Source organism: Tripterygium wilfordii, chromosome 23, assembly GCF_013401445.1.
Source record: "Tripterygium wilfordii isolate XIE 37 chromosome 23, ASM1340144v1, whole genome shotgun sequence".
Lineage (NCBI taxonomy): Eukaryota > Viridiplantae > Streptophyta > Magnoliopsida > Celastrales > Celastraceae > Tripterygium > Tripterygium wilfordii.
This window is the reverse complement of record NC_052254.1, coordinates 493,777-521,083: the sequence shown is the minus strand read 5'-3', so window position 1 is coordinate 521,083 and position 27,307 is coordinate 493,777. Positions and strand designations below refer to the sequence as shown.

The 27,307-nt window shown below is 38.6% G+C and overlaps 5 protein-coding genes and 1 pseudogene across 10 annotated transcripts; 4 read left to right on the top strand and 2 right to left on the bottom strand.

The window, feature by feature from the left end:
* The first annotated feature begins 477 nt into the window (after positions 1-477).
* LOC119992913 lies at positions 478-2,812 on the top strand. The gene has a single exon (XM_038839746.1). It carries the CDS (start codon positions 527-529, stop codon positions 2,564-2,566), a length of 2,040 nt encoding a protein of 679 aa, XP_038695674.1. The 5' UTR covers positions 478-526; the 3' UTR covers positions 2,567-2,812.
* Positions 2,813-5,174: 2,362 nt separating this feature from the next.
* LOC119993337 (flavonol 7-O-rhamnosyltransferase-like) lies at positions 5,175-6,549 on the top strand. The gene is made up of 2 exons (XM_038840435.1): positions 5,175-5,299; positions 5,827-6,549. Exons 1-2 carry the CDS (start codon positions 5,236-5,238, stop codon positions 6,462-6,464), a joined length of 702 nt encoding a protein of 233 aa, XP_038696363.1. The 5' UTR covers positions 5,175-5,235; the 3' UTR covers positions 6,465-6,549.
* A 594-nt stretch (positions 6,550-7,143) lies between these two features.
* LOC119993336 (mitochondrial outer membrane protein porin of 34 kDa-like) lies at positions 7,144-10,212 on the top strand. Its single transcript, XM_038840434.1, has 6 exons — positions 7,144-7,304; positions 7,424-7,491; positions 8,120-8,230; positions 8,404-8,490; positions 8,639-8,847; positions 9,665-10,212. Exons 1-6 carry the CDS (start codon positions 7,256-7,258, stop codon positions 9,969-9,971), a joined length of 831 nt encoding a protein of 276 aa, XP_038696362.1. The 5' UTR covers positions 7,144-7,255; the 3' UTR covers positions 9,972-10,212.
* Positions 10,213-10,288: 76 nt separating this feature from the next.
* LOC119993334 (probable serine/threonine-protein kinase PIX7) lies at positions 10,289-13,713 on the bottom strand. 4 transcript variants are annotated; one of them, XM_038840430.1, is made up of 6 exons: positions 13,100-13,713; positions 12,080-12,417; positions 11,851-11,986; positions 11,399-11,538; positions 11,189-11,312; positions 10,289-10,973 (listed from the first exon to the last, which is right to left on the bottom strand). In XM_038840430.1, exons 1-6 carry the CDS (start codon positions 13,299-13,301, stop codon positions 10,456-10,458), a joined length of 1,458 nt encoding a protein of 485 aa, XP_038696358.1. In that variant the 5' UTR covers positions 13,302-13,713; the 3' UTR covers positions 10,289-10,455. The 4 variants fall into 4 exon arrangements, with proteins under 4 accessions (XP_038696358.1, XP_038696360.1, XP_038696361.1 ...); XM_038840432.1 differs by having other exon boundaries at positions 12,080-12,414; XM_038840433.1 differs by having other exon boundaries at positions 11,399-11,535; positions 12,080-12,414; positions 13,100-13,712.
* A 6,498-nt stretch (positions 13,714-20,211) lies between these two features.
* On the top strand, positions 20,212-22,078 carry LOC119992838 (annotated as a pseudogene).
* A 437-nt stretch (positions 22,079-22,515) lies between these two features.
* LOC119993015 (inositol hexakisphosphate and diphosphoinositol-pentakisphosphate kinase VIP2-like) lies at positions 22,516-26,747 on the bottom strand. Of its 3 annotated transcripts, none has more exons than XM_038839896.1 (6): positions 26,483-26,747; positions 26,081-26,334; positions 25,942-25,999; positions 24,664-24,831; positions 23,874-23,948; positions 22,520-23,389 (listed from the first exon to the last, which is right to left on the bottom strand). In XM_038839896.1, exons 2-6 carry the CDS (start codon positions 26,131-26,133, stop codon positions 23,129-23,131), a joined length of 615 nt encoding a protein of 204 aa, XP_038695824.1. In that variant the 5' UTR covers positions 26,134-26,334; positions 26,483-26,747; the 3' UTR covers positions 22,520-23,128. The 3 variants fall into 3 exon arrangements, with proteins under 3 accessions (XP_038695825.1, XP_038695824.1, XP_038695823.1); XM_038839895.1 differs by having other exon boundaries at positions 22,530-23,392; positions 26,483-26,742; XM_038839897.1 differs by lacking the exons at positions 25,942-25,999; positions 26,081-26,334; positions 26,483-26,747 and adding an exon at positions 25,484-25,852 and having other exon boundaries at positions 22,516-23,392.
* Between the last annotated feature and the right edge of the window lie 560 nt (positions 26,748-27,307).

The window sequence follows — 27,307 nt, the reverse complement described above, 5'->3', positions numbered from 1 at the left end:
ATAATCATTAATTAGAAACATTTTTGCAGAGTTCCCTTAACATTCAACACACCAGATTGATTGGGGATGAGATCATGTGGAATATGTAGACTTCACAAATTCACTTTTTGTGTGTTGGAAAGATAGGGAACTCAACAACTGTGCCTCCAATTCTTTGGGGGTGAATAATTGTGTGTTCAATTCAACATAACTGTTGGAATAATTGGGATGGTGGGATAATTGGGATACTAACTGTTGGAATAGTTACAGCTTAACTGTTAGAATAATTGGGATAGTTGTGATACTAACTGTAACTGTTTGAATAGTTGCAGCCGTGCCTTCAACTGAATTGTTGGGATACCAAAGTCGCGTGAACAGTTGTGCATTCAGCTGTATACAAACTGCTAAGATGACCTGCTGTCCTCGACTGTCCCTCCCCTCGATTTGACTTTCCTCGATTTGCATTTACATAAACCTTCAAGAACCCCCGAATTAGACAAGAAATCAGTCTCTTCGGTACTTCACTTTCAATAAATAAACACTAAAAATGTCATCCTCCATCACCATCGCCATCCTCCTCCTCCTCCTCCTCCTCACCACCGCCACGATAACCACCAGTTCCGCTCCAATTTTAGGTCTCGACTCCTACCTAACCCAACAATCTCGGAACGACCCACGAGCCACTAACGACTCTTTCCTCTCCCTTCCAACTTCACTCAAGAAATCTCTCTTATCAACCTTTCTTCCTCCCAACACCATCCCTTCTCTCACCTCCTCTCTCCTCTCGCTCTCTCTCCCTCTTTCCCTACACGTCCGCCTCCTTGGCCCCTCCTTCCCTGCCGATTCCTCCTCCGTCCTTTCCTCTTTTCTCTCCGCCGCCCATGTTTCTGATCACTTCTACCTCATCTATCCCAATCCCGACGGCCACCGTGACCACCGCCTCGCCGTCAAACACTCACTTCACCTTGATGTCTCGCACTCCCCTACTCTTGCATCACGCCTCTCTGACGCAATCAAGTCTGCCATTTCTACTGCTACTTCGTCACTCCGCTCGCCGATCATCTCTATTTCTTACTCCGTTGTGGACGACATCATCAAGCAAGACTTCGAAAAGGAGAAGCCTGTGGAAGGGGTTTTTGTGTATTTGATCTCATTAGGTCCTCAGTCCCATGGTTATGCCTACAACTACGGTCATGGAGATTCGTCTCCCGGGTATACAAAGTGTTACGGAACTGTTTGGACTGGGAAAGAGAGGTATATCTGGATTGATCTCAATGCAGGTCCGGTGGATTACGGGCCGGGTTTGTCCGGAGATGGGTTGCTTCCCAGGGGAGAGTTTCATCCTTTGGCAGCTTTGCACGGACGACCTAAGTCGCAGAAGGCACTCTTGGCGGATCTGGCGTCTTTGGTTTGGAGTGCCTATCAGGTACATCTTGTGCCCTCTTTGAGGATTCCTGTGCCTTTTGAGAGTTCTTTGATTGTTCAATTTATACATGTTTACGGCAAGGATAGTCAGGATTCAAGTGGTCTGGATTGGGAATTGATCAAAAGGACGTTCTTGGATGATGTTCGTGATGGGGGATTGTTGTTGGGAGAGCAGTCACTGGATTTCAAGAATTATAAGATCAATTTAGCTCAGTGTTCTATATGTTCCTTTGCCATTTCTAGGTCCACTAATTCATACACTTCTAGGTTCTTGTTTGATAATTACACTTTGATTGTGAATGAATATTTGGACTCGAAGCGTTTGCATCAGATATTGTCTGATTCAGCTGAGGAATTTAGGAGGTCGGGAGATATCCCTGAGGATGATGTTGCAAGGGTGCTTCCTGTTTATGTGTTTGATTTGGATAACAATAAGCTATTGATGCTCGATCGGTATCACCAGTCTGTCGCATTTAGGGATATGGTTATTGCGGTGCGGACAAAGAATACACAGACTGTAAGTGATTATAGCTGTAATGGGCGTCATGTGTTTACACGTACCAGGGAGCTTGAGAGACCAATTGTTGGCTCAATTCTGCAGAGTATGTGGGGGGTGGCTCCAACGCATATGTTATGGAGCCCAAGACACAACAGTACTCTGGTGGATTATACATGGAGTGTTGGGCAGACACCATTTGGGCCTTTCTCAGAGCTTTCTTCCTTGTCGTTCGCACAGAAGGATGCAGCTCAGAGAAACATTCTTTTGACTTCGTTGAATTACAGTATAACAAGTGCCATTGATGTGCTTGAATCTATAGCTGCACACGGCGGGGACAGGAAGCTCCTTGTACATAACCGGCATGCGGAGTTTGTACAGAGGTGGAACTTGTTCAAGTATAAGTTGGACAAAGCGGTTACTGCAATGTCGCATTTGGACTTTGAGATGGCTTTGTATTACTTGAGGTCCTCAGATCATGATTTGTATGCCATTCACTCTCTTGTTTACCATGCGACACAAGAATTGGAGGCATCACTGCAGTGTTTCAAGGATCCACCATTTCCATGGGCATCAGTATCAATGTCTGGAGTAGGTTTATTTGGCCTCATGTATGTTTATGGGAAGCGAGACAGACTTTTGAGGAACAAAAGGAAGCAGTTTTGAAGCATTCATATATTTGTATCATTTCAACACAATACAAACTCGTGGATTTCCATGAGAGAGGTTAGTCTCAAGGTCAGAGAATTGGTATCATAACATTTACTGCATTCCATTAGACAATTTAGCCTCTCTCTCACTTTTTAAAGATTTAGTCTTTTTTATGTTCTAATTCATGATAGACTGATGAATGCTACAAGTTAACAGTTCTGTTGATTTTCACTCTATTGTGTGGCTGTGTGCCTTTCACTACTCTAGTACTCTTCTCCTCCTTGTGGTTAAATATTGTTGGTTTGTTTCACACAAGAGAAAAGGCACTTGAGAGCATTAGCTCCGATCTGTAGCCATTGAAGAGAGATTTTTTGCCCAGATGGGCTTTCTAGAGCCCAAAAGCTAAATAAGAGAACTTGAATGGAAATTGCTCCAGGTCCATTGGATCGAAGTGGCTCATTTACCCACTTCACGAGCTAAAACCTTCACTGAGCGACGGGCTTTCATGGCTTCCCAGCTTTCAAAGCCTTTAGGCCCATAGTTTTGCTTTGAAAACACAGTAGCTCAATGCTGCTTGGCCTAAATAGCAAAATAGTAAAAATCAAAGCGAAGCATTTTAAAGTAGGGCTGTTATGATAGTAGTAAATTATCTATTGATATATCCTTATCGATACATTGGTTATCGAAAATCATATAATAGTGATATACCGTTACCAATACTTTGGTACGGTAATAAGCAAAGTTCAACATCGATAAATTCCCCTATTACCGACATATATTAAATATATATTAATATTATTTTTAGTTTTAGTTTTATTTAATTTATGACCATTAAATCCATCCACTATAATCTACACCATTGATTAATTTTTAGGGTTATCCTCATTCTCACTCTCTCACACTCTACCACTCTGGTCTCTACACTCTCATATGAGGCGCAACTCACCTCCAATTCCAAATAACCCTTAGGCTAACATCTGCGAGTTCCTCCCTATTGCTCCCTCACATCGACGAGTTCGTCATCTCTCATACTATGAAGTCTCATCCTCTCTCTACGGCGTCTGGATTGTGCACACTACGTCAGGTGGTGTGTAAGCCGATATGCACAGCGCCACTCCGCCTCAGTCGATCTAGGTCTGTTCGACGTGTTCTCGTCTTCCCCTAGACTTCCTTTTGAGGTGTTCGTTGAGGGGTTTTGATCTTTAATTGCTTTATGTAGAGTCTGCAATTGTCGATTGAAGAATTTCTCTACAAGTGCCTGACTCTTGGATCTATTACTAGATTTTTACTGGCTTTTCTTATCATTGTAAGAGATGCACTGAAGTCATAAACTTTAAAACTTATATAAGTTTTTATCTGTGCATTATTTTTTAAATTTGTTGTCATTGTTTTCTGGAGAAATAGTCGAGACCCCTATGTGGACATGAATCAATGAATTCATTATGATATGCTCAACTCTTGATGATTTTGGGGCATTTTTTTTCAACAGAAACCAGAGTATGAGGAACAATTAAGGGGATTATAAGAATTGGTAAATTTATCGATTACCGATTAACGGTTACCGATCGATCGGTATACAGACTCTATCGATAATGGTAACAATAACATTTTTTTAGTTACCGAAGGGATCGGTATGGTAATGATATTTTGTGTTCTGTAATGATAATCGTACCAATAACAACCCTACTTTAAATTTTAAGCTATTATAGCTAGATTTTTTTTCGTTCATACATACAAAGTGATCACCTTATTTAATTAAGTTCTAAAACTAAAAACGTGTTGCAGTTTTATGGATCCCAGTTTTTTTGTCCCGGCTATCTCATATTTTGATATGGATGGACATGATTTCATATAGATTAGGGTTCACGATTTTACATTGATCATATGCGTTCATCTTAACATTTGGAATAGCTGGTACAAAAATGGGGCACATTCTTGGGAACGCCTTCATAGCCGTGGTAAAATTTTAGCCCACAGTTTTGATGCATGCATTCGCGGTTATGGCTGCGGACATAAGCCTTCTCTCATATATATTGGTATTGCATTTATCCAAGTATGCAACACACTGAATTGTGATGAGGCGCAAAACAATGACAACTGCAAAGAAGAAAAGTGTTCATGTCCTGATGATCCCATTCCCTGCAACAGGTCACATACTACCCAACCTAGATTTAGCATACCAGCTAGCCATTAGAGGCATAACCATAACAATACTGGTCACACCCAAGAACCTCCACTACCTAGACCCTTTTCTTTCTCTCCACAAAAACTCCCTATCAATCCAAGTACTTGTCCTCCCTTTCCCCTCACACCCTTCACTACCCCAAGGAGTTGAGAACCTGCAAGACGTCACCATCTTTTCACTGCCGGACCTAACCGACGCCTTATCGAAACTCCAAGACCAAATCTTCGAATGGTGCAAAGAGAGTCCTTCTCCTCCGGTGGCTGTCATTGCTGATGAAATGTTAAGTCAATGGACTGTTCCGTTGTGTGACAGACTTGGTGTGAAACTGATTTCTTATTGTTCTGTGAATGTGCATGCGAGGATTTACTGGTTGACTCATAGCAAGGAGACGTGGCCTTTCTTTCAAGAAATGATGGCTTGGTTCAGGAAGAGCTGGGGAGTTATTTTCAATTCGTTTGTTGAGTTGGCTGCAGAGGAGATTGATGGCGTTAAGAAGATCATGGATAATGAACGGGTTTGGGCTGTTGGGCCTTTGGTTCCTATCAAAGCTGGCTCTGAACGAGGTGCGTTTGTTTGCTCATTGAATTACTTAACAAGTCCACTACAATGCTCCTAATAAGGCCGCATTAAAATTTATAGGAACGATTTAGGTCATTTACTTACTTTTTTTAACGGATGAACCACCCAACCCAACATATCATTTCAACAGTTGAGTTAGCTTAAATCTCAGATCATTAGAACAATATACAACATTCTGGCGATAGATAAAACTAGATCAAAACCCATGAGGGTAAAAATATGACTCCTAACCCCTCACTGAAAGAAGGCCCTAAAGCCTACGAGACCAACCACGTTGGCGACAAATCGATAAAACTGAGTCGAAACTCATGCAAGTGAAAATATGGCTCCTAACCTCTCCCCAAAAGTGGGTCTTAAAGCCTACGAGATCAGGGGAAATCCCAGAAAATTACTCTTAGCTGGTTTGAACTCCTGAACATAACGAATCAACCATCTACCCTAAGCCCAAATATATAACCAAGCTACTATTAACACCTTATTTATTCTCAACTTCCTTTTTATCTTCACAAAGGTGGTTCCAGCTCAATCTCATCCGATAAACTGATCGGCTGGCTTGATTCGTGCCAAGTTGACAGATCAGTGGTGTATGTTGGATTTGGGACACAAATCACACTAAAGAAAAAGCAGATGGAGGTCCTAGCGAATGCACTAGAACAAAGTGGAGTTCGCTTCATCTGGGCTGTCAAAGCAGCTCGAAACGAAGACGATCAAGACCAGAGTATGGTTCCGGAAGGGTTCGAAGATCGTGTGGCTGGGAGGGGCATTGTGATCAAAGGTTGGGCCCCACAAGCGGCTATTCTCGAACACCGAGCTGTGGGTGCATACTTGACACATGGTGGTTGGAACTCGGTGCTCGAAGCCCTACGCGGCGGCGTTATTTTGTTGGCCTGGCCAATGCAAATCGATCACTTCCACAATGCAAAGCTATTTGTCGATGAATTGGGGGCCGCAGTCCGAGTTTGTGAAGGCTTGGAGACTGTCCCTGACTCAGATGCATTGACTCGGATTCTGACTGATTCAGTGAGTGTGGATGCACCTGAGAGGATTAAATTTATGGAGTTACGAGAGAAAGCACTGAAAGCTATTGGAAAAGGTGGAAGCTCTTACAAGGCACTAGATTTAATAGTGGAAGACTTATTCAACCTGTAATTCATACAAGCTTATTCTTTAGATATCTGATATGCTCTTAAATTTGGTCAGGATATCCGATATGAGTCTAAATTAAGGTCGTCATGTCCGCACACATAGAACATAACAATTTGTTTTTGATTTGTTATATAATAAATTTGGCATTCAATTTTTGACCGTGATTTCATATTACTAAAGATTAAGCATTCAATTTTTTACTGTGATTTCATGCACTAAGATTACTGTGCAGTCTAATCCCAAAAGCCCAGATTAGGCCCAATGGTAATCCGAAAAGCCCAAATTAGGCCCAATTGAAATCCAAAATCCTAGCTGCCTTGGGCAAAAAGACAGGAAAGGAGGAAATCATAGAGATAAGCGCCAAATTTCCCTTTCCCCAAGAAAAGGCCGAGAGAATGGTAAGGCTTTGCTCACATGAAAAAGTCAGGCCCAAGAAATCATTTTTTTATTTAATTTATGTTGCCGAGGTGAAAAATCCAGCGGACGAATTTCCCAAACAAACCCTCAGGACTTCATTAATTACCGATCAATCAAGACCATTATATCCAAATTCACCAGATCCAACGGTCCACTTTTCTCCTGACAAAAGGACCAAAACGATAATGTAGATTTTTTCGGGTTTTGAATAAAAATCTAATATCGCACCTATATATAAATATATATATATATATTGACCTCCCACAACCCCAATTCTCCAGAATTGCATTTCTCACCGGCCACCGCTTGCTCTCTCTCCCTCTCCGTCTCCCTCTCTAGCTATTTGTTTGTTTTGATCTCCATTTTTGCGAGGAATCATGGCCAAGGGTCCCGGTCTCTACTCTGACATCGGCAAGAAAGCCAGGGGTTTGTCCCTCCTTTTCTTTTAAATTCGTAGATGTAGACGAGATTGATTGGTTATTGTGATATTCGGACGGTATTTGTGATATTATTGGTGGTTTGTTTTGGTTGTTTGTGGGTGATAGATCTTCTATACAAGGACTACCAGGCTGACCACAAGTTCACTATAACAACCTATTCTCCCACTGGAGTTGTATGTTTTTCTACTTTCGGATTCGTTCTTGCTAGATCTTTCTCCTTTTTCTATGATAGGTTTTATCAGGATTTCTTTTGTATTTTTATGTGTATTCATTTATGTTTAGATATTGGTAATGGAATTGCGCATGCAAAGGGTGTCTCTTAACTATTGCAGGCTTCTAAGCGAGAGTTTAGGGATTTCTTTTTCATTTGATTTATGCCAATAGCTCATCAACTCATTGTGAACTTTTTGGAATTGTTGATACTTTGGGTTAACGCTATAAGTTTTTGGTCTTATGATATTGTTTGCATTCTGACCGTGACATTTTGTTGGATTAACATTTCAATTGATCTACTCTTAATTCAATTTCAAATGCTGTTACTGTGGGCAAATATTTTTTTTTTCTGGATGTACAATAGTTAACTATATTGAATACTATTATAACAATGTTTGCAGCCACGGACTAAGTCTGGTTTTCCTTTGAGAAGTTATGATTGGAATTTTTCATCATATTGGTTTGAGCCACATTAGGCCTTTTTATCGACGGGATGGGTTGAACTATGCCCACCCACAAAAAAAATCCCAGCCCATAGAAAATCACTAATGAAAAACCCGAAATGGATTCTGTTTTTCATTACTGCAGGCCATAACTTCATCAGCAGTAAAGAAAGGGGAGCTGTTTGTTGCTGACATCAATACCCAGCTTAAGAACAAGAATGTAACCACTGATATTAAAGTGGATACGAACTCCAATGTGAGTGCCCTATATCTTCCTATTCGTTTGCTTCATATTTTTCCTCGAGTCTTGATCTATCTTCTATGCATAAATACATTAATACGTAAATGAGACCGCTTCAACAGTATTCTTTGCATCTTTTTCGTCCTTTAATATTATTGTCTGACTTTTTGTATTTGCATGGTTGTCAGTTGCTTACAACCATTACAGTTGATGAACCTGCTCCTGGGTTGAAGACAATTTTTTCCTTCAGAGTTCCTGATCAAAGGTCAGGAAAGGTAAGAAATTTAATATTAGGTTTCAAAGTCATTGATTTGGGTTTGTTTTTAACAACTGCTTTTCTTATTGAGATAAGGATGATTTTCCTCGTTTGCTTCATAAAGGACGAGTGTGAAGGTTGTCTGAGTTTCCATGATTTTGTGACAGGTGGAACTTCAATATCTGCATGACTATGTGGGGATAAGCTCAAGCATTGGGTTGACAGCAAACCCTGTTGTTAACTTCTCTGGTGTAATCGGTACTAATGTTGTTGGACTTGGTACTGATCTCTCATTTGACACCAAAACTGGCAATTTCACCAAATGCAATACTGGTTTGAGCTTTTCAAATGCCGATCTGATTGCTTCATTGACTCTGTGAGTGATCACTTTTTTTCTTTTGATGTTCTTGGAATATTTGTTCAGTTGATGCATATGTACATGTATGTGTGTGTTTGGGCTCTGAAGTATGTGTGAACCTCTTTTTATTGAACACGCATGTATTTTCCTCTTGATGGAGTCCCCTCCTTTGCATCTGCTATTGTTTCATATGTCTGACCTGTCATCGTCATTATTATTTCTTTGAATTTCTGTGTCTCAACTCTGCTGCAAATGGTACTAAAAATTAACTAACTTTCCTGTAGTATGTGGTTTAAGATATCAACTCATTTATGCAGTTTCTATTGTTGGTGGTCAGGAGGTTTATTTCACACCCCTTATCCATAATGACGTTGATCTGCTTCTTCCTTTTTTATTATATAAAGCTTAATGGTTTTAAAATGATGTAGCTTGTGTATAAACTTAAAAATCCTTGCTAATTGAGTTCAAGCTTTAAACTCATGTCATCTTTACTAAAACCTCTTGCTTATGGAGTGTTCAGCTCCATGCTGAGTTCAATGCCTCAGTTGAAATGATTAAATGCTTGTTGTTGGAACATCGTATGAGGAGTATATATTGGTACAGAAATTTTGACTGGAATCTCTATAAGAGAATCTTGAATGCCAAGTTTGGCTTTATGCTGGCTTCAGTGCTCCACTATGGACTGTATTGGTGTATCATATTATGCCTATACCTCGATTTAGAATTGATGATTAGAAGTTCTTCATAAATATTTGCTGGCTTTAGTGCTGTTTGTTCTGGATAAAATGATGGAAGCTTTCCCCAGCTTATCAAATGATTTGTATATGTGATACAGGAATGACAAGGGTGACTCAGTTAATGCCTCCTACTACCACATTGTGAAACCATTGACTAACACAGCTGTTGGTGCTGAGATTTCCCATAGCTTCTCAACCAATGAGAATACTATCACTCTGGGCACTCAACATGCTTTGGATCCATTGACTTCTGTGAAGGCACGCGTTAACAATTTTGGCAAGGCAAGTGCTCTCATCCAGCATGAATGGCGGCCAAAATCACTGTTCACTTTATCTGGAGAGGTAGACACAAAGGCCATCGAAAAGAGCGCGAAGCTTGGATTGGCTCTGACTCTTAAGCCATGAGTTTCTAGTAATTTCGGTGGGGAGCTGTATGGGAGTGATTGGGATTGCAATATGTTTTTCTATTCAATTTTCTTATCTTAATGGTTGGTAAAGTCCAACAACAGGTAGATGGTACTCTGAAATATTTCTATTTTTAGTGGTTTTTGCTCTGTAAAAATAAAATTCTGGGGATACGCTTGTGTACTTTTTTGCTCCCCATGATATCTCCTCTTAACCTGAAGCTGAATACAGGGTTTTGAGAGACGAGACTCCAGGATTTTTTGACGGTTGTGAACTTTGAATACACACTACAAGGTATCATATAAATCTAGCAGTATAGATCTAACAGTACAAAATCATGTGCGTTAAACAATATGATGCACATAAAATCTTGTGCATTCAGCCGCCCATGATAACTGGAATGTCAGCTGCCTATCATAATAACTTAAATCTTGAGAAGCTGAAGCATAGTCAAAGTCATGGTACAAGTGCACAAACTGCCCTGTTACGACTCTTTCACGTCAGGTCTTGGTGACTGACTAGAATGTCGGTAAGGAGAAGCTTGAGGAACATTAAGACTGGATAGGCTCCTAACTGGTTGTCCTTTCCTTGTTATGAATCCTCCCTGAGGTTTACCGCCACTTTTGGCATTCATGTTCATCTGGGAACGATCTGCTTGCATGGTTTGGAAGTAATGAGAAGAGCTGGCCATATCCTTGAGGTTTGGCAAAGGTTTCAGGGTGTCAACAACTTCGCTCATTCGAGGTCGGGCTTTGGGGTCACGGCTGAGACATTGTGCAGCAAGCTGGGCTGCTTTCTGAGCACCTTTAATAGAAAAATGACCTTCGAGACGAGGATCTAATAACTGATAGAACCTTCTCCTATCTCCAAGATGCGGCCTTGCCCATTCGACAAGGTTGTGCTCCCCATTTGGCCGGTTTTTGTCCATAGATCGACGACCCGTCATCATTTCCAGTAAAACTACTCCAAAGCTATAGACATCACTCTTGGATGTCAAATGTCCTAAAACCACACGAACAGTATTAGTTTCATAATAATAATACTAAGTTTTTGTGAAAGGATTGTGATAGCAAAAAATCAGAATAAGGCAGCTGCATAAACTGTAACTCCAAAAAAAAACAATTTTAGAGTGTCACTTAGGAGGCAATGCTAACGCAGGGTTTCAAGGAAATCAAAAGCTGATTTGCGCATTCTAAAGTCGAAGTCATAACACTCACCGGTCAGTACATATTCAGGGGCAGCATAGCCATGAGTTCCCATAACCCGAGTAGATACATGAGTTTTATCTCCCTCGGGACCATCTTTAGCGAGTCCAAAATCAGAAAGTTTGGCATTATAATCCTAGAAAAAGGCAAATACTTTTTAAAAAAAGTGTGAAGTGGGTAATTTTTAGGATTGAATTTGGTATTGTTTAATAAGTCACTTACCGCATCTAATAAAATATTAGATGTTTTAAAGTCACGGTATATCACCGTCCTTTCAGCCTCTTCATGAAGAAAAGCAAGACCCTTCGCAGCGCCGAGCGCAATTTTCATCCTGATCGCCCACGGAAGAGGCAAGGACCCTTCTGCATATTAAATGGTTGTTACCAGAAAACATTAAACATGGATCATATAGCACTGAATGTCTAAAGTATCACAGCAGGATTTAGATGTCAGTGTTCTATTACTCGACGGGGGGCAAAGGAAGGGATATAACTCAGCAGTAAAACACAGCGCATAAAATTTTCAAAAATTGAAGTTCAACAACACACTGATCCAATCGCGCCACAACAGTCAAATAACTCAACTCTACCTAGTCAATATCAGTATATCGAAGAAGATATAATACCAAAGTCAAAAAAATTAAATTTACATGTATAAAATGGTCAATCACATACTTCTAAATAGATGGTTCTCCAAACTTCCTCGTGGCATAAACTCGTACGCCAGCAGCCTACGATCATCTTCAATGCAATAACCAATCAATTTAACCAAATTGGGATGACGAAGGTTGCCAAGGAAATTAACTTCAGCCTGACATGCGGCAAAAATAGTGAAAATTTAATCAGAAACAAATTAAAATGAGAGCGAGAGAGAGCCAGCAAGGAAAAAAGAAAAGGGGCATACCAACCACTCTTTATGGCCCTGAAGTCCATCAAGGTTGAGGGTTTTAACAGCAACAGTAAGCCCAGTTCCAGGTTTCACAGGAGCAGTTCCATTCTCTTCTATCCAACCTTTGAAAACACAACCAAAACCACCCTCACCAAGAAGACTCTCAGGTCTGAAGTTCCGAGTTGCTAATTTTAGCTCATTAAATGTAAACTTCCGAAGTTGAGAAGCTATCTTCAGTTCTTCACTGAATTTTGGTGTTGACGAAGCACTTTCAGCATTACTAGTGGTTGTAGAGGACCTATTTGGAACAATTGGCGGACCTCTGCTTTTCTCGTTTGCAGGCTTATTGTCTACTGATACACACAAATGCAATACAACTAAATGAATATACCCAGTTTGTATCCACTCTAGTACCTATTTGCAAACTTGTATTTAAGTCCATTCAATGTACCCCTACAATTAAGAACTAAAACACAGACCACAGCTATCAAGTCTGCCATACTCGGGTAAAATACAAAATGATCAGTATTCATTCGGAACAACAGACGAAAGTTTATGCTACATTGCTAGAAGGAAAATTAAAAGAATGCCACGAATTATTCTTATAGAGGCTCCATTTGTCTCAACAATGCTTTCAATAAGCTTTGCAATGCAGAACCAGAAATTCCTCTCTTGTCTGGTCAAATGCAAATGATGCTATTTCAGCTACCTATACCACTTGAAGAAAAAAAAAATACTCCTTCTCCCTCGTCTTTCCGGTCATTAACAAAGTTTCCATCAAACAACCTGACTGTAATTTACAGCAAGGTTATTCCAGTGGAACTGGTCCCATATTAAAAGAATCAATTTCTTGCAATATTTTGGTGATAATCTCAAAAAACTCATCCCATACCTTTACTTGATTTAGGCATTTAGCCAGACCCATATAAGGAATAAACTCAATTCTTAAACCATAAGTTAAAATTATCGCCTTTCAGGGAAAATAATCTGACAAAGAACAGAAAGAAAGGGAAGGATCGAAAAGAGGAAACTCACCGTGTTGGGTACTAATGCCACTCATAGAAGAATCAACTTTTGATCTTGAAGTTGAAGGCATGCAGCTTCCCATAATCCTCAATTTGACCCAACACCCAGTCTCTTCCTCTCTCCCTGCCTCATTTCTTTTCGACTTCTTCTTCTCCTTCGATTTATCCACAACCCACTTCTCCACCTTCATAGATTCAGGACCTAAACCCATCTTCTTCTCTCAAAACTATCAATAAAAGCTCAAACTTTATTTATAAAAAAGAGAGCTTTAGTCAAAACCCATCAAAACCCCAAACAAACTGGAATTAAAGCCACTCAGACCCAGTTGAAAACTTTGGTCAAAAGCTCAAAAATTTAGTGATAGCAGAGAGAACCCATCTCAAAAAATCTAAATCTAAATCTAAATCTAAATCTAAATCTAAATCTAAATCGATGAAAACCAATCAAACACAACGGATTACAAATGAAAACCAGCAGTTTGTGAAATTTTAGTCAAAAAGGCCGAGAGAGAGAGAGAGAGAGAGAGAGGGGGGAGTGCTTGAGAAAGAGGGAAAGTGTTCAGCTGGGGGCAGTCGGGCAGTTAGAAACAGAGAGCACGGGCAAGATGGGCAATTGAGAGAGAGAAGAGAGGTGTAACAACAGTAATCTGGGCATATTCCAGACAGGAAATCATGTATTTTAAGAAAACAGAGATGGATATGCATGTCAATTAATACTTATTTGGGGTTATATTCATGAACCAACCCACTAATAATACCATCACTCTCACTCTGACGTTGTGCCGCATTGGCAACTTCCCAGTCAAATCTCACTCTAATTTTTGTCTCCATATGAACTAATCAAATAGTTCTTTTTTTTGTTCTTTTGAGAAGAATTAAATAGTTCATTAATTGGTGTAAGATAAAGAGAAAATATATATATTCTTTTCTGCTAAAATTAGTAAATTACCATGAAATCTTCACCTTGACATAGGACAGCGAATAAAGTCATCTTAAAAGCATTAGTACTGCCGATGATGATGCTTTTGTTACTTTGGTGTGTTTTTTTTTTTTTTGTCACAAATGGCTTTTTATGTTTGTCTTATTCAATAAAAAAAAAGTTATTTATTAAAGTTAAAATCTTCTATTCCAATGATTGGATCGTCCCAATGTGAAGAACAAGTTCACATGTACTACTACCATGATATATAAAAATGGACAAAAATCAACTAAACTCATGCAATCTACAAATCATTTTAGTTTTTCCTACAATATTAATATAGTGTAAACTCTTTATCAATCTATTTCCTTGAGTGATTGGATAGCTATAAGTTGTGTTTTTTTTTTTCCAAGGTTGGAAGATGATCACCATCATAAAGAACATAAAAACATGTGATTTTGAGTTTTATGGAAACATGATGTGATTTTTGGGACTTCTATTGTATTTTTGGCCCAATTTGTGGTTTATATATTTACAATGTAAGATTTCATAGATATGTAATCATGTAATTGTCGCACTGCATTTTTATCCCTCAATAGTGGAACATTCTCTGTAACTTCTTAATAGAGGCACAATTGATTCAACCACGTAAATTCTATTTTTTTTTTTTTTGGCTTAATTTATATACTCTTAATGCTTGGGAAATCTTGGGTACATTCTGTACGGCATAAAATCTTCACAATCGCACATAGAATTAGGGATGATTCAATTACAATTTGTCTCTGTAAGGCAATAATAGGGTCAGGAGTCGAGTCCATGCATGTTTAGGCCAACGATTAAGTTAGTAGGGTTCCTTTGTAGAGAAAGGAGACTAGTATTTAGATCATATATATGTAGTATTACGAAGCAGTTTGATAAACAATTCATGAAGCCAATCTCACATATTTGGGATTAAGGGAAGTTATATACATGGGGTCAATTTGATACTTGCTACAATAAAGAATCTGGTTACTGCCCTTCCCTTTTCAATTTTCCTTATTTACTCACTAGAAAGAACGGTTGAACTCAAACTCATCTTGAATGATATCTGGTTAATTAAATGATGAATATTGCTAATCACATGAGTGATTGAGAATCAAATTTGTAAAATTAAGGATATTATTCTAAATCTGAATTCAAAGTCTTCTGGGATGGGGATTGGGGAACTTACTGACTTCTTTCCTTGCTACTTGATTTCCTATGTATCTAATGAGGCATTCGCGCGCAGGTGTTAATGATCTGGTTAGTGAATTCCATAATTTCTTTACCCCATTTTGTGATTTAAATAAATTCACCTTTACATTGTCGTAGACTGTCGAATCTAAATTTGATTCTGTGTTGATGGGAGTCACCGGCAACCTACAAAGAGCGGGGAAAAGGTGACAGTCACAAGAGTCATTGACATTGGGGTGCCAATCAATGGACCTCCTACGGTCAAGTCAGTGACCTGAATAGGCAGGGAACAAAAGAGACAGAGTAGAAAAGGTTGACCATGACCGTCATAGTGAGCGCGGCTGGGGAAATGCTCTCCGCAGTGGTTGATGGTTGTCCGGAGGTGGACCTGGGCTGAGAGTGTCTACGTCTCAAAGTGAGTATTTGAGCACTGAAGTGGTGAGGGACCGAGACTTGTGAGAAGAAAGTCAAGTATTGCCGTTCATGATGATGGCAGCCATCCCAGAAGTTGTTCGCATTGCGGCTCGAGGTATGCCGCCCATGCTAGGGACATGATGGTTCAGCGACTCGAGCCTATGTCAGGACAAGATGAGTGAATCAACTGGAGTATGAGGTAACATATTGAGGTGGCAGGTTTCGGCGCTGAGCCAAGTCTTTTGGGCACACGGAGCCTAGTAAGGCTTATGAGCCTTTCTATAGTTGGGTTTGGCTATATCCGGCAGGGGTGGACATATGATCTTTTATCGGGATGGACAAAGTTAAATGGGGTGCCCTGAATTTTTTTTTTACTTATTTATTATACATTTGAAGGTAAAAAAAAAAAAAATTACTAAAACCTAGGGTATGATGTGTCCGCCTCTGATTGACATCGTTTTATATTTTGAGAGAAAATAAAGAAACAAACAGAGAGACCTAAAGAGGAGAGAGTATACAAGTCATTTATCCAATAAACTAACAAGTAGCAAACCCTACCTCACGCATCATATTTGATTTTTTGGGAGTTTAAGACTGGTTAGGACAAAAGTTGGGCCAAATGGCTTATTAGGGTGGGCTAGAGTTGGGACTAAATGGTGGGTAAACGAATTCGCTAAAAGTCCAAAAATAATTTTTTTTGGGGTGGGCAGGCTCCAAGTGGGTCTGTCCCGTGATAGTTTGTAGTTGTATAGGCTGTACGTGGCTTGTAGATGTTTTAGGCCGTGGACCTGTTAAGCTTGTAGATGTCTTAGGCCAAGGGCCTGTCAAGTTAAAAGTTGCCTAACCCGTGGGCCTGTTAGGCTAGTAGTTCACTTTAGGTGCCTCACTTAGGATCCTGAGTAAAGGCAGGACATGATCATTCAGTGCTCCAATTTTTGATAATAATCCCAACTTGTGTGCCGAGACCTTTCAAACTTCAATAACAACACTATATCTTTGTAATGTTCCAAGATTTGATGAAGCAAGTATCCGGCTATGGAGCTCATCTTTGCACTTGAATCTGGCAGCCATTGCAGGTGTGAAAAAACTTTTAAACGCAGAAATGATTATGCTTATGTTTTATTTGATTCTCTTGTATTACTGGTTGCTATTTGCAAATGAAGATGACTGTCTGGTACTATTTGGAATACTGGGATAGTACTTTTTTGCCATGGACATGCATGCTGACCATGAACTCTTGATTTTCTGAGTTATCTTTTCTTTTAAGTGTGAAAAATTGCATGCTTTTGTAACATTGTGTGGAAAGCATTTGTTTTCTTCTTGCTCTACTACCCTTGTTGGTCAAATGTTGCGCATATCCCGCATCACTGAGATGTGAGAGTTTAGTGCATAATATAAGGGAGGACAAACTCCCTAACTAACAATAACCGGTTTCTTGAACTTTGGCCTATGAGCTGGAATGATCGGGCCTGGGCCTTGCAGAGGATTGGTTTTTTCGATCCCAAACAAGTTTGGACTTGGCTCCTGTGTACGCCTAGGAATATGTGCCACCCTTGATCCAAAACGGGCAAAGTGTTATTAGTAAAAAGGTGTACCGGTTTTTAATGAGTTGCACTTGCAAGTGGAGCAAATTTGCAATGTAGTTGCAGACACAGACAAAAAAGGAGAAAATAAAAGTCCCAAAAGAAATACAAATTGAGTGTCTGGAGTCAATGACCTACTTAAGCATTAGTTACCAATTGGGACTCTTGATGCATGAGGTTGGCTTGGTTTCTTCTTTCCTTTGTACCAGCCTACCCACCAAGACCTGTCAATAATAATAAGATAATGTTTGCTGACATGTTCTTTGAATGTATCTTTACATATGTATTGATAGGATCAGAAATATCATTTTTATAGGAGTAGATATATTCTACACGTTACCATCAAAAGCCAAAACTTTGCCTATTCATGTTAAGTAACCTTGTTGTAATGAACTTTGAAATCTCAGTATTCCAGTTCTACAAGGCAAAACCATGTTGCAGCACTGATGGATCCCCAAAATAATGCCTGAAAGGGTAACTAGGTATTGTAAATGTGGATTATATCTTTTATTCTCAAGTGTCCCTTGAAGATGTAATAATGACATTAATCGAGAACGACATCATACAAGTTTATTTTTTAGACATCCAATTTGGGCTTCAACTTAGATGGTCAGCCCCACGCACGGAAGTGGCGCACGTGATGACAGGATAAGTTGGACTAAAACCCAGCGTGTGGCCACAAGGAATACATATCATGAGGAGAACTGAATGAAAGCAAGCACTAATGTGAGCAAATGCAAACTGGGAAGTCAGGGTCAGGCTATGATGGGAACAATGGAGTATTGGACCATTTGCTTTATGCCCTCTGCCCATGGCTCTGTTCCATTCAAGTAATTGAGCTGTGGGCATGAATCCATCCAAAACCTCTTAATAGCATCTTTTCTAGAACGTGTTTGTTGCTGGAAAAAAGTATCAGTCATTGCCTCCCAAACAATGCCTACCCCATACTTGGGCCTCCTCACAATATTTTTCAACAATATGAGACTTGCTTTTGTGATAAATTGTTGTGAATCCAAAACCAAATCAATGAACCCTCCATTCCATTACCTGTTTTTTTTTTTTTTTTTTTTTTATATTTATATTTATTACAGAGAAGACGGATGGGAAGGCTCGAACTCTAGACTTCTATGAGATACCACACATATGAAGTGTCATCCAAGCTACTTGTGGTTCTCATTTCATTATTTGATCGTTAAGGTTCGTGTGGGTGTGGGTGTGGGTTGATTAGTATTAAGATCTTTTTTAACTTTTAAAAGACATCATAAACCTTCTTTTAATCAAATACCCACCTCACCAACCTTTCGTAATCCTTCATCAAATATCCCCAACCCTCACCTCCACCAACACCCCTGAGATTTTCTCTATACATCTGGAAGATATATAAAGAAAAAGTTGTTCTCTAATACATCTGGAAGATGTTTGTCCCTATCTTTCTGATTCATGGCACTTGTTGCTATGTGCCAGATGCTGTTTGTTTTGAGGATAATAAAGACATCAGCATGACATTTTCTTTGACTGATCTCTCTCTATGTACTGCCTTAACTCTGCATGAAAAGGCACATATTTTATTTAACAATAATGTGTTGATACCCTGAAAGCATTTTTATATTGCAAGAGGGAGAGATGATTTCTTTGCATTTCCAAGATAATAATTTGATTATAGTTGTCATCTTTGAGTGGAATGCAACTTAGGAGTCAAAAGGTTATGATTTTTATATTGCAAATACATGACTTGTACAAATCATATGCTCTTATACATTATCATCACTATGCTAAAAGTTTCACTTTCACAACTAATGAGACCACATAGACTATCCCCACATCACTTGGTGAGGTTAATCAATGTGATTTATGAACATGGCCACGACATAATAACTCTTGATACGTCTTTTAGAAGGACAAAATCACACGGGTCTTGAACCCAAAATGTATACAATAGCTGGAGTGTTTCTAGTACTATGTGAAACACCATATCCCTTTGACAGTGAAATGACAACTACAAAGAGAAAAATATACCATATATGAATGTGATGATTAGAGGTAGAGGATCTTTTGCTACAACATTGAACCATTTCATTTAGCGCTATGGCCATGACTGTGGACCTCTCAATGAAGCTCTAATATAGTAAGTGATTAGAAAAGTCTGCAATCGCCTCCCAAATGGAGCCTACCACTTGATTTTGGTGGTGTCCGTATAAAATTTTTAACCAAGAAGATTAGAATCAGAGACCCACATGTGCAGTTCTAGAATTGATTTAGGTACTCACCTTCCCAAATCAATGAGGTCATGGGTTTGACTGGAGGAGGAGGGATCATTTTTTAGAATAAAAATGTGAAGGGAGGATAGGAACGTCCATAGAGGTATCTCAGAGCGGACAATACTTTTCGATGCATAAACGCATCCACATATATCTTTATTAATTTTGTCTTCAATTATTGCTGTGCTGCACTTTTTTTGACTTAAGAGTGATATCATATAGTTCTCGTGTCAGCTATTCAACAAAGTTCTGTAAGACTCTAACTAATTAACAACTCTTTTATTTTTAGTTCTCTCTTGTACTAGCTTTCTTTCTATTCTGCTCTGCTCTCCCACTATATAAGCTCAATATTCTTCTGTGTTTTGATGTGTCTGTGTACTGAACACAGGCTAAAGATATTTACATAGACAAATAGTTTCATGACATCCAACTATGGAGAAGAAGCAAGAAGGAGGAGACACCTGCTTCAAACTGATTGAGCCAGTCATCAAATACAGAGGAATCAAGGCCATGCCCTTTATAATTGGTTAGTTGAAGAAACATTTATGAGTTTTTTTTTTAAAAAAAAAAAACTGGTTCAATAGATGATGAATGTTTGTTTACCAATATATGCAGGAAATGAGACCTTTGAGAAGCTTGGGACCGTTGGGTCATCAACAAATCTTATGGTGTATCTAACTACTGTGTTTCAACATGAAGAGTGTCACCAGCTGCAAACTCTTATTAATGATCCTTCAATGGTACCACAAACATGGCTCCTTTGGTTGGAGCTTTCCTTTCTGACACTTACTTTGGACGTTTTAAGTCCTTGGGTTTGCTTCCATAGCTTCTTTCCTGGTAATAATCTTCTTCACAAATCTGCTAAACTTCAGTTCAAGAACACAAACTCAATATCTTTCTTCTTCTTCTCTCTTCAATGGTTCTTGATTACATAGAACTGGAAAAGTGTTTCTTTCATGACTTCAGATTACTTACAGTATTTTTCTTTTCCTGTAAGGGAATGGTGATATTGGCACTAACTGCAGCAATCTCCAAACTGCACCCACCAACATGTGGAAACAATGAAAGTAGCATGTGTGTTGGTCCAACAATATGGCAAATGGCCTTTCTACTAAGTGGATTTGGTTTCCTGGTTGTCGGGAGCTGGTGGCATCAGACCTTGCAATCTAGCCTTTGGTGCTGACCAGTTTGATCCGGAAACTGAATCCGGCAAAAGGGGCATCGGCAGTTTCTTCAATTGGTACTACTTTACCTACACATTCGCGGTCATGGTCTCTGTGACTCTCATTGTTTATGTGCAATCAAGTGTCAGTTGGGCTATTGGGTTAGGAATTCCTGCATTCCTGATGTTCCTTTCATGTGCAATGTTCTTCTTGGGTACCAAAATCTATGTGATAGTGAAACCACAAGGGAGTCCCTTAACTAGTGTGGCACAAGTAGTTGTTTCTGCTGCTAAGAAGCAGAAATTGAAGCTACCTGAGGACCTCTTACTCAACCTCTTCAATCATATTCCAACCAATCAATCAACTCCAGGCTTTCTCACACAAATCAGTTCCAGTTTCTCGACAAGGCTGCGATCGTTACAAATGAAGACAAAATCACTTAGATGGTTCAGCTGCTAACCCGTGGAGACTATGCAGCACTCAACAAGTAGAAGAAGTGAAATGCTTGTTGAGAATACTACCAATATGGGCATCAGCCATTATACCATGTTGGACTAATCCAGCAGCAGACATTTGCAGTTCTCCAGTCCCTACAATCCGACAGACACCTCGGCCACACCAGCTTTGAGGTTCCTGCAGCATCATACACAGTCTTTACAATGCTAACACTAACAATTTGGATTCCAATATACGATCGGATCATTGTCCCATTCCTCCAAAAACTAACTGGAAAAGAAGGTGGATTTACTTTACTTCAAAGAATGGGGATTGGAATAGTCCTGTCAATCCTTTGTATGGTTGTTTCAGCATTGGTTGAAGAGGAAAGAAGGACTACTGCTCTTACAAAACCAACTCTAGGAATTGCACCAAAAGGAGGAGCTATATCATCACTATCCAGTATGTGGTTGGTCCCTCAGCTTGCACTTGTTGGACTATCAGAGGGTTTTAATTACATAGCACAAGTTGAATTCTACTACAAACAATTCCCAGAAAACATGAGAAGCATTGCTGGGTCATTCTTCTTTTGTGGGTATGCAAGCTCAAACTATCTAAGCAGTTTCCTTGTCTCAATGGTTCATCAGCTGTCGTCGAGAAGCCGGACCGGGGGATGGTTAGCAGAGGATCTTAATAAGGGGAAATTGGACTACTTTTATTACATGATTGCTGGTATGGGTGTTGTGAATTTTGTGTATTTTCTGTTGTGTGCAAAGTGGTATAGATACAAAGGTCTTGGTGATGGCTCAATTGAGATGACAAAATTCTGTAAAGCACATTGTGTGAAGGTATCTGACTGCAAGTGTTAGGGTATTGAAAAGTATGTGGAAATAATGATAAGGAGAAGGAAAACAATCAATCTTCCAAATTTGTGAAATATAGTAATGTCATTTATCTAAATTCTTCTTGAGAATATACACATTTTGAGAGAGAATAGCTATTCTAAATTCTCTATTTGGTACTGGATATTATTTATTAGTTAAAAAAATTGGAAATGAAATTATTTAATATTATAATCTTTGCATAATTAATTACTTAATATTCCTTTCAATTATAAATAAAATTATTTTTAATTTACTTTCTTAATTTATGTGGGTTTGATAGCTTATTTGATAGTTTTCCTTAGTCGTATGTTGACCTTTTTTTTAATCTCCCCCTTCTTAAGGAATTTAGCAAATAAAAAGCCAAAAGTAAGAGATTGTTACTTGGAATTCCCATCATCATTTCAATCATGCATACATTCGAGATTTCTCCTTTGGGTAAATTGGGAAAACTTTGGGCCCTACTACTCAACACAGGAGGGAAAAATCACAACACATTACCAATGTGCTAATAATTGCATTCATTGAATGAGTGGATGCTACATTGATCACCAAGATCTACAGTAGTCTAGCATGGATCAGAATTATTCAACTTCACTACTTCAGTCTTTTTTTTTTTTTATCAGAATGAGATTTGGCAGCAGAATTGAGAGACAAGAACAGTGATTTCAAACACAATTCCATCCTTCAAATTCACGAAATCAGTTCATGCAACTTTATTGGCATGAAAACTGATGTTCAAAGTTCTGTATGGAGTCAAACTACCCCCCTCCTTATTCACCCAAAAGGGAAAAGAGAGAGAGAGTTGAAGTTCCATATTGGCAATCAATTGTTTCCTCTATAAAAGAATGAATAACAGCAGTTCTAATTCAGAGCACTGTAAGTATCATGAAACTAAATCCAATGAAAAAATGCAAGGGTAGGCAATGAATACGAATGAATGTTAGTAGACACATCAATCTGGCTGCAATGAGACGAAAAGTGCAGTCTGTTAAAACTAATGTTGTCGACAACATTCTTATGTTGTCGAAACTTACCGATCTACCAAAATTTTTCCAGAGAAAGCTCACACTGAATTTGGCCAGGTGACCAACTTTCAGTTCTGCAAAGCTTGCAATCTGCCACACAAAGGAATCAAAGAATGTGGACAGATATAGCTCTCTCTGTCTTCCTCTCACTTTCCATTTACATTAGCATTTCTATGGAAAGGCCAAAGATTTACCAGACGCTCAAGTACTGATGCACTCTTTGAGAAGTAGCCTGAAAATCCTGCAGGGGTTGAAGGAGGAGGAAAGTCTTCTGCTGGCATGGCAAATGGGCGTACCATCTTCTCCATTTTCTCTAGTGTAAGATACGAGCCAACTTCTTGCAGCCTTTCTGGGCCCATAATTGGAAGTGTGTGCTCTTGATGCAATGAAATTGCCTCACTGTCATTCTTCTGAACAGAAAAATAAAGTGCATTTCTTGTTACAGAAGGATAGATTGCACATTTAAGTGCTTTGATACCCATTTTAAGCTAATTAATCAGTCTTGCTAAATATTGTTTGAATGTAATCTTGCTAACTATCATCACCCAGTTATAACGGTTGAGAATAGGGTAAAGTGATTTGGGTTTTGGGGGGTGGGGTGGGGTGGTTGGGGGTTGAAGATGTAATGGACCAAATGGACTCAAAGAATTATATTGTGATCAAATTGAGATTGATGATATCTTGCAGTGACTAAACTTTACCGTGCACACAAAAACATGCATTATATGAAGGGCATATATAATATCTATGCACCCAGGTATCTTCACATCTATTGTCTATAGATTAAAAAGCCAAACGCGATTATATGATAAAATTTCAGTCTCCCAAATTCTTTCTCAAAGACACAGTACTTCCTGTAAAGGTGTTTGAATGTAGATAAAAATACATTACCTCCAATGGAGATAAGTCTGCACCACGACTGAAGGTCATCTCTATTCGGAACCTTTTCGGATCATCTAAAGCGACCTGCGCATCCAATATCAAAAAGAATATAAACATAAAATAAAACTTAATTTTGACCCAGTCTAACAATGACTCAACTTTCATCACTGGAAAAGGGTCTATGACATCCAGTGCATCAAGCCAGTTAAGAGCCTCCAACAGCAGCATTTTTCTTTCAACCAGGGGAAAGGGAAAAGTTATATTTGTATGTCATTTTATACTTAAGTTTCAGTCGTCGATGTCTCTCAGGATTTACTTTAAAGCCTGAAAATTTATATTATTTTTTAATAGCCCTAGCCATCCGCCATCCCATGACCTTAATCTATTGCCTAATAAACACAATCTCCAAAAATTCCTCAAAGTTATTGTTTGTAGCCCAAGAACAGACCCTGCTGCTTAAAATAAATTTTAAAAAAAAAAGCTTAAAAACGAGGATCGTGAAATCTCTCCTCGTTGGATGCCCACTTGACTCTCTTAGTCTCTTATAACCAACTCGTGAACATGGTGGGGTAGAAGCATCAAGCATGACTAGTTCCACTAAGCAACCAAATTTATTCAAAAGCTGTTAAATTAAATTGAGGACTTGGGTGTTTCAAGTCAAGTAGCAGGTCTAAACCATTTCTGAAAAATAGAGGCAAAAATAATAAGCCTAAAGAATCATTGTGACTAAAGCATGCGCAAAAGCACAAATATGCTTAACTGAAGTACCTTAGATATGTTGTATCAAAAAATTTCCTACCTCAGTGTTTTCAAACATCCTCAACACGATATGGCTCATGTAGTCAAGCTCCTTCGTTTTGTGCAAACGCTCCAAAGCATTATAACAAACGAGGCTATCTTCTCCTTGAAGAGATTCATCCAGGTTACAGTATCGAAGAACGTTCATGAGAGAGTGGATATGTGACTCCTGTCATTAAAATGTATCACTGAATTTAATAGACCATATATCCTAAAGAGCAAAAGGTGATGATCTGCTATTTCGAATGTCAAATAACTAACACTTCCACATATCACAAAGGTGGGTAAAGCACAAAAAAAAAAAAAAAACACTCTGCCAAAATAACTAGGAAAAGAAAATTCAAAATAGTAATTTACAAAATGGCATATTGTTCTTTTGTTGCTTCAATATAGAGCAAAAAAAGTCATTCAGAGAACTTGAAGGATGAGATGTCAGAAATCTTTTGATGACTAATGGCAAAAGTAGAAACCAGTATTTCCTTCCTCCACCATTCAGGCAGTCAGAAATTATTATTTTTGAATCATCTATGTATGAATATGTGGAACACCACATAAGTAAACAGCAGATTGGAATTTAAAAGACATGGAAATCCACAAAAATATCATCATATTAAAGCAAATGAATTTTTTTTTTTTCCGTGAATGGGGGGAACATGCTAATTTCAACAATGAAGTTTCTTGGAATGCCATTTTCATTAGCGAAGTCAGAATCAAGAGTTGAAGGAATAAATAAGTTCTTTGCAACAATACATGAGCATGAGCCAAATCATAGAAGACAATAAAAAGAAATCGAGAGGAGGCATCATAAAGTTCAGCATTACTATCTGTTCTCCCCATGGCTGAAAAAAGATGCAACTTTCGTCGGAACAAGGTTGCAAACAAACTTCCATCTAAAGCATCCTTTATTGCTTGGGAGGTATTTCAATCTCCGAAAGCATGAATTATTTGAAGGAAAGTGGCAATACTTATGCAAAGAATCATTTTACTCTGCAATGCAAGTGGATTGGAAAACTTCGGGGAATTTCTCTGACGGGACAGATAGGGCAGTTGGCTATACAGAAATGAAACCTTGTGGGGCAACTATAACAAGCAGATATTAGAAAAAGATATATCATCCATTTCTGTATCTATTTCCTGGTGCACACACATACACAGCAGTGATAGATACAAATTGGAAAGCCAACGAGTCTCCTCAATATCATATATATAATATATATATATAATATATATATATAGAGAGAGAGAGAGAGAGAGTGGCAAGAAGGCCTTTTGTTCTTACTGATGTAAAGTAAAGGCGTGTCCGCACATGGCGCTCAGGTGTCTTGACATTTGCATACCTGATAGAAAATGAGAAAACTTTGTGATCACCAAAATACATGCTGTGGAATGAGAGGAAATTAAATTGTTTGAATTATCACTTTGGATCCAAACGATATTTGGTCTCTTTGTCATCATCATCCTCCTGATCCATTGATACATCACTTGTTGTGCTATTTCTCCTCGTGTCTTCAGTCTTGATGAGAATCTTTGATTGTTTATCTGTATCTTCTTTCTCAGTTTTGGAGGGTTCTGAATGTTGCTCTTGATTACCTTTTAACTCAGCAACACTAATGGCTTCTTCACGAGTGTTCCTCAGATCAATCAATATTTTACCCAATAAACGTCGAGCAATCTGAATAGAGGTAACATCATATTTTTAAAAAGTAATATTATATTATCTGTAGCCACAGATAGCTACAAAAGGTAGAAAAATCACAGAAAAACAAAAAATGGAGGCACGGGTGAAAACAAAATCCTTGAATAGGCAAAAAATATCTCACATGATTTTAAGAGTTCCATGCTGATTATGCAGGTCATTTGACCAGTCTTGTGATCTTTGGTTAGTCAACAGCAAAGTTCATGGGGTTGTTGCTTAACTGCATAGGCTTCTTTGAAGTAATAAAATAAATGATCCACCCACGAAATAATATCGAATTTAGACGGTATTAGGACATTCCAACCTCAATTATTGAATCTCAAGCATCTAAATTTTAGTTTATGTCTCGTTACCTCCTTTCAATAGTTAACTACTGCATTACCATATAATTCACCATAAAGTGTATTAGTACCTATTGCTTCTGTTTACTTGCATAAAATTTTAAAGGAAGGGCCAAATGAATCTAATCTTCACAGCTTTTTGCTGGACCATTGAGGGATAAAAGTTTAAACACATCAAATATCGCACCATTACCCGTAGTGTCATAGATGTGTAAAGCATCTCCAGTATGCAAACTTATCCTCATGATTTTTGTTTCACCCAGAACATGTAGGAAAATACTGTAAATTTTCAGAAATGTCCCATCATATTATAGAGAACACGTGCATGGGCAGAACGAACAGAAGGCTACATTTTGAATAGTTGATAGTTCTGAATGAAGCCAGCACAAAAATCAATTTTATTGAGATCTTTATGTTGGGTTTTAGAGGGGAGAGTACACAGAGAGTTTGAGAGGAGGAGATAACTCTAGAAACACACACGTCTCCCTTGTCTATATATTTTCAACACAGTACATACATCATACATATATATATATATATATATATATATATAAAATTCTCCTATGTGGACCAACTTTGCGGACCAAAATCAATGGTTGTAATAAAGC

Excerpts from the sequence above, each read along its gene's own strand:
- LOC119992913 (XM_038839746.1), top strand. The coding sequence starts at position 527 with ATGTCATCCTCCATCACCATCGCCATCCTCCTCCTCCTCCTCCTCCTC.
- LOC119993337 (XM_038840435.1), top strand. The coding sequence starts at position 5,236 with ATGGATAATGAACGGGTTTGGGCTGTTGGGCCTTTGGTTCCTATCAAA. Across the intron at positions 5,300-5,826 it reads CAAAGCTGGCTCTGAACGAG|GTGGTTCCAGCTCAATCTCA; the intron begins GTGCGTTTGTTT and ends ATCTTCACAAAG.
- LOC119993015 (XM_038839895.1), bottom strand. The coding sequence starts at position 26,133 with ATGGATCAGGAGGATGATGATGACAAAGAGACCAAATATCGTTTGGAT. Across the intron at positions 24,832-25,941 it reads CACGCCTTTACTTTACATCA|GAGTCACATATCCACTCTCT; the intron begins GTAAGAACAAAA and ends TTTTAATGACAG. Across the intron at positions 23,949-24,663 it reads GGATGTTTGAAAACACTGAG|GTCGCTTTAGATGATCCGAA; the intron begins GTAGGAAATTTT and ends TTGGATGCGCAG.
- LOC119993336 (XM_038840434.1), top strand. The coding sequence starts at position 7,256 with ATGGCCAAGGGTCCCGGTCTCTACTCTGACATCGGCAAGAAAGCCAGG. Across the intron at positions 8,491-8,638 it reads CTGATCAAAGGTCAGGAAAG|GTGGAACTTCAATATCTGCA; the intron begins GTAAGAAATTTA and ends ATTTTGTGACAG. Across the intron at positions 8,848-9,664 it reads CTGATTGCTTCATTGACTCT|GAATGACAAGGGTGACTCAG; the intron begins GTGAGTGATCAC and ends TATGTGATACAG.
- LOC119993334 (XM_038840430.1), bottom strand. The coding sequence starts at position 13,301 with ATGGGTTTAGGTCCTGAATCTATGAAGGTGGAGAAGTGGGTTGTGGAT. Across the intron at positions 11,539-11,850 it reads GGAGAACCATCTATTTAGAA|AAGGGTCCTTGCCTCTTCCG; the intron begins GTATGTGATTGA and ends TTTAATATGCAG. Across the intron at positions 10,974-11,188 it reads CCCTGAATATGTACTGACCG|GACATTTGACATCCAAGAGT; the intron begins GTGAGTGTTATG and ends GTGTGGTTTTAG.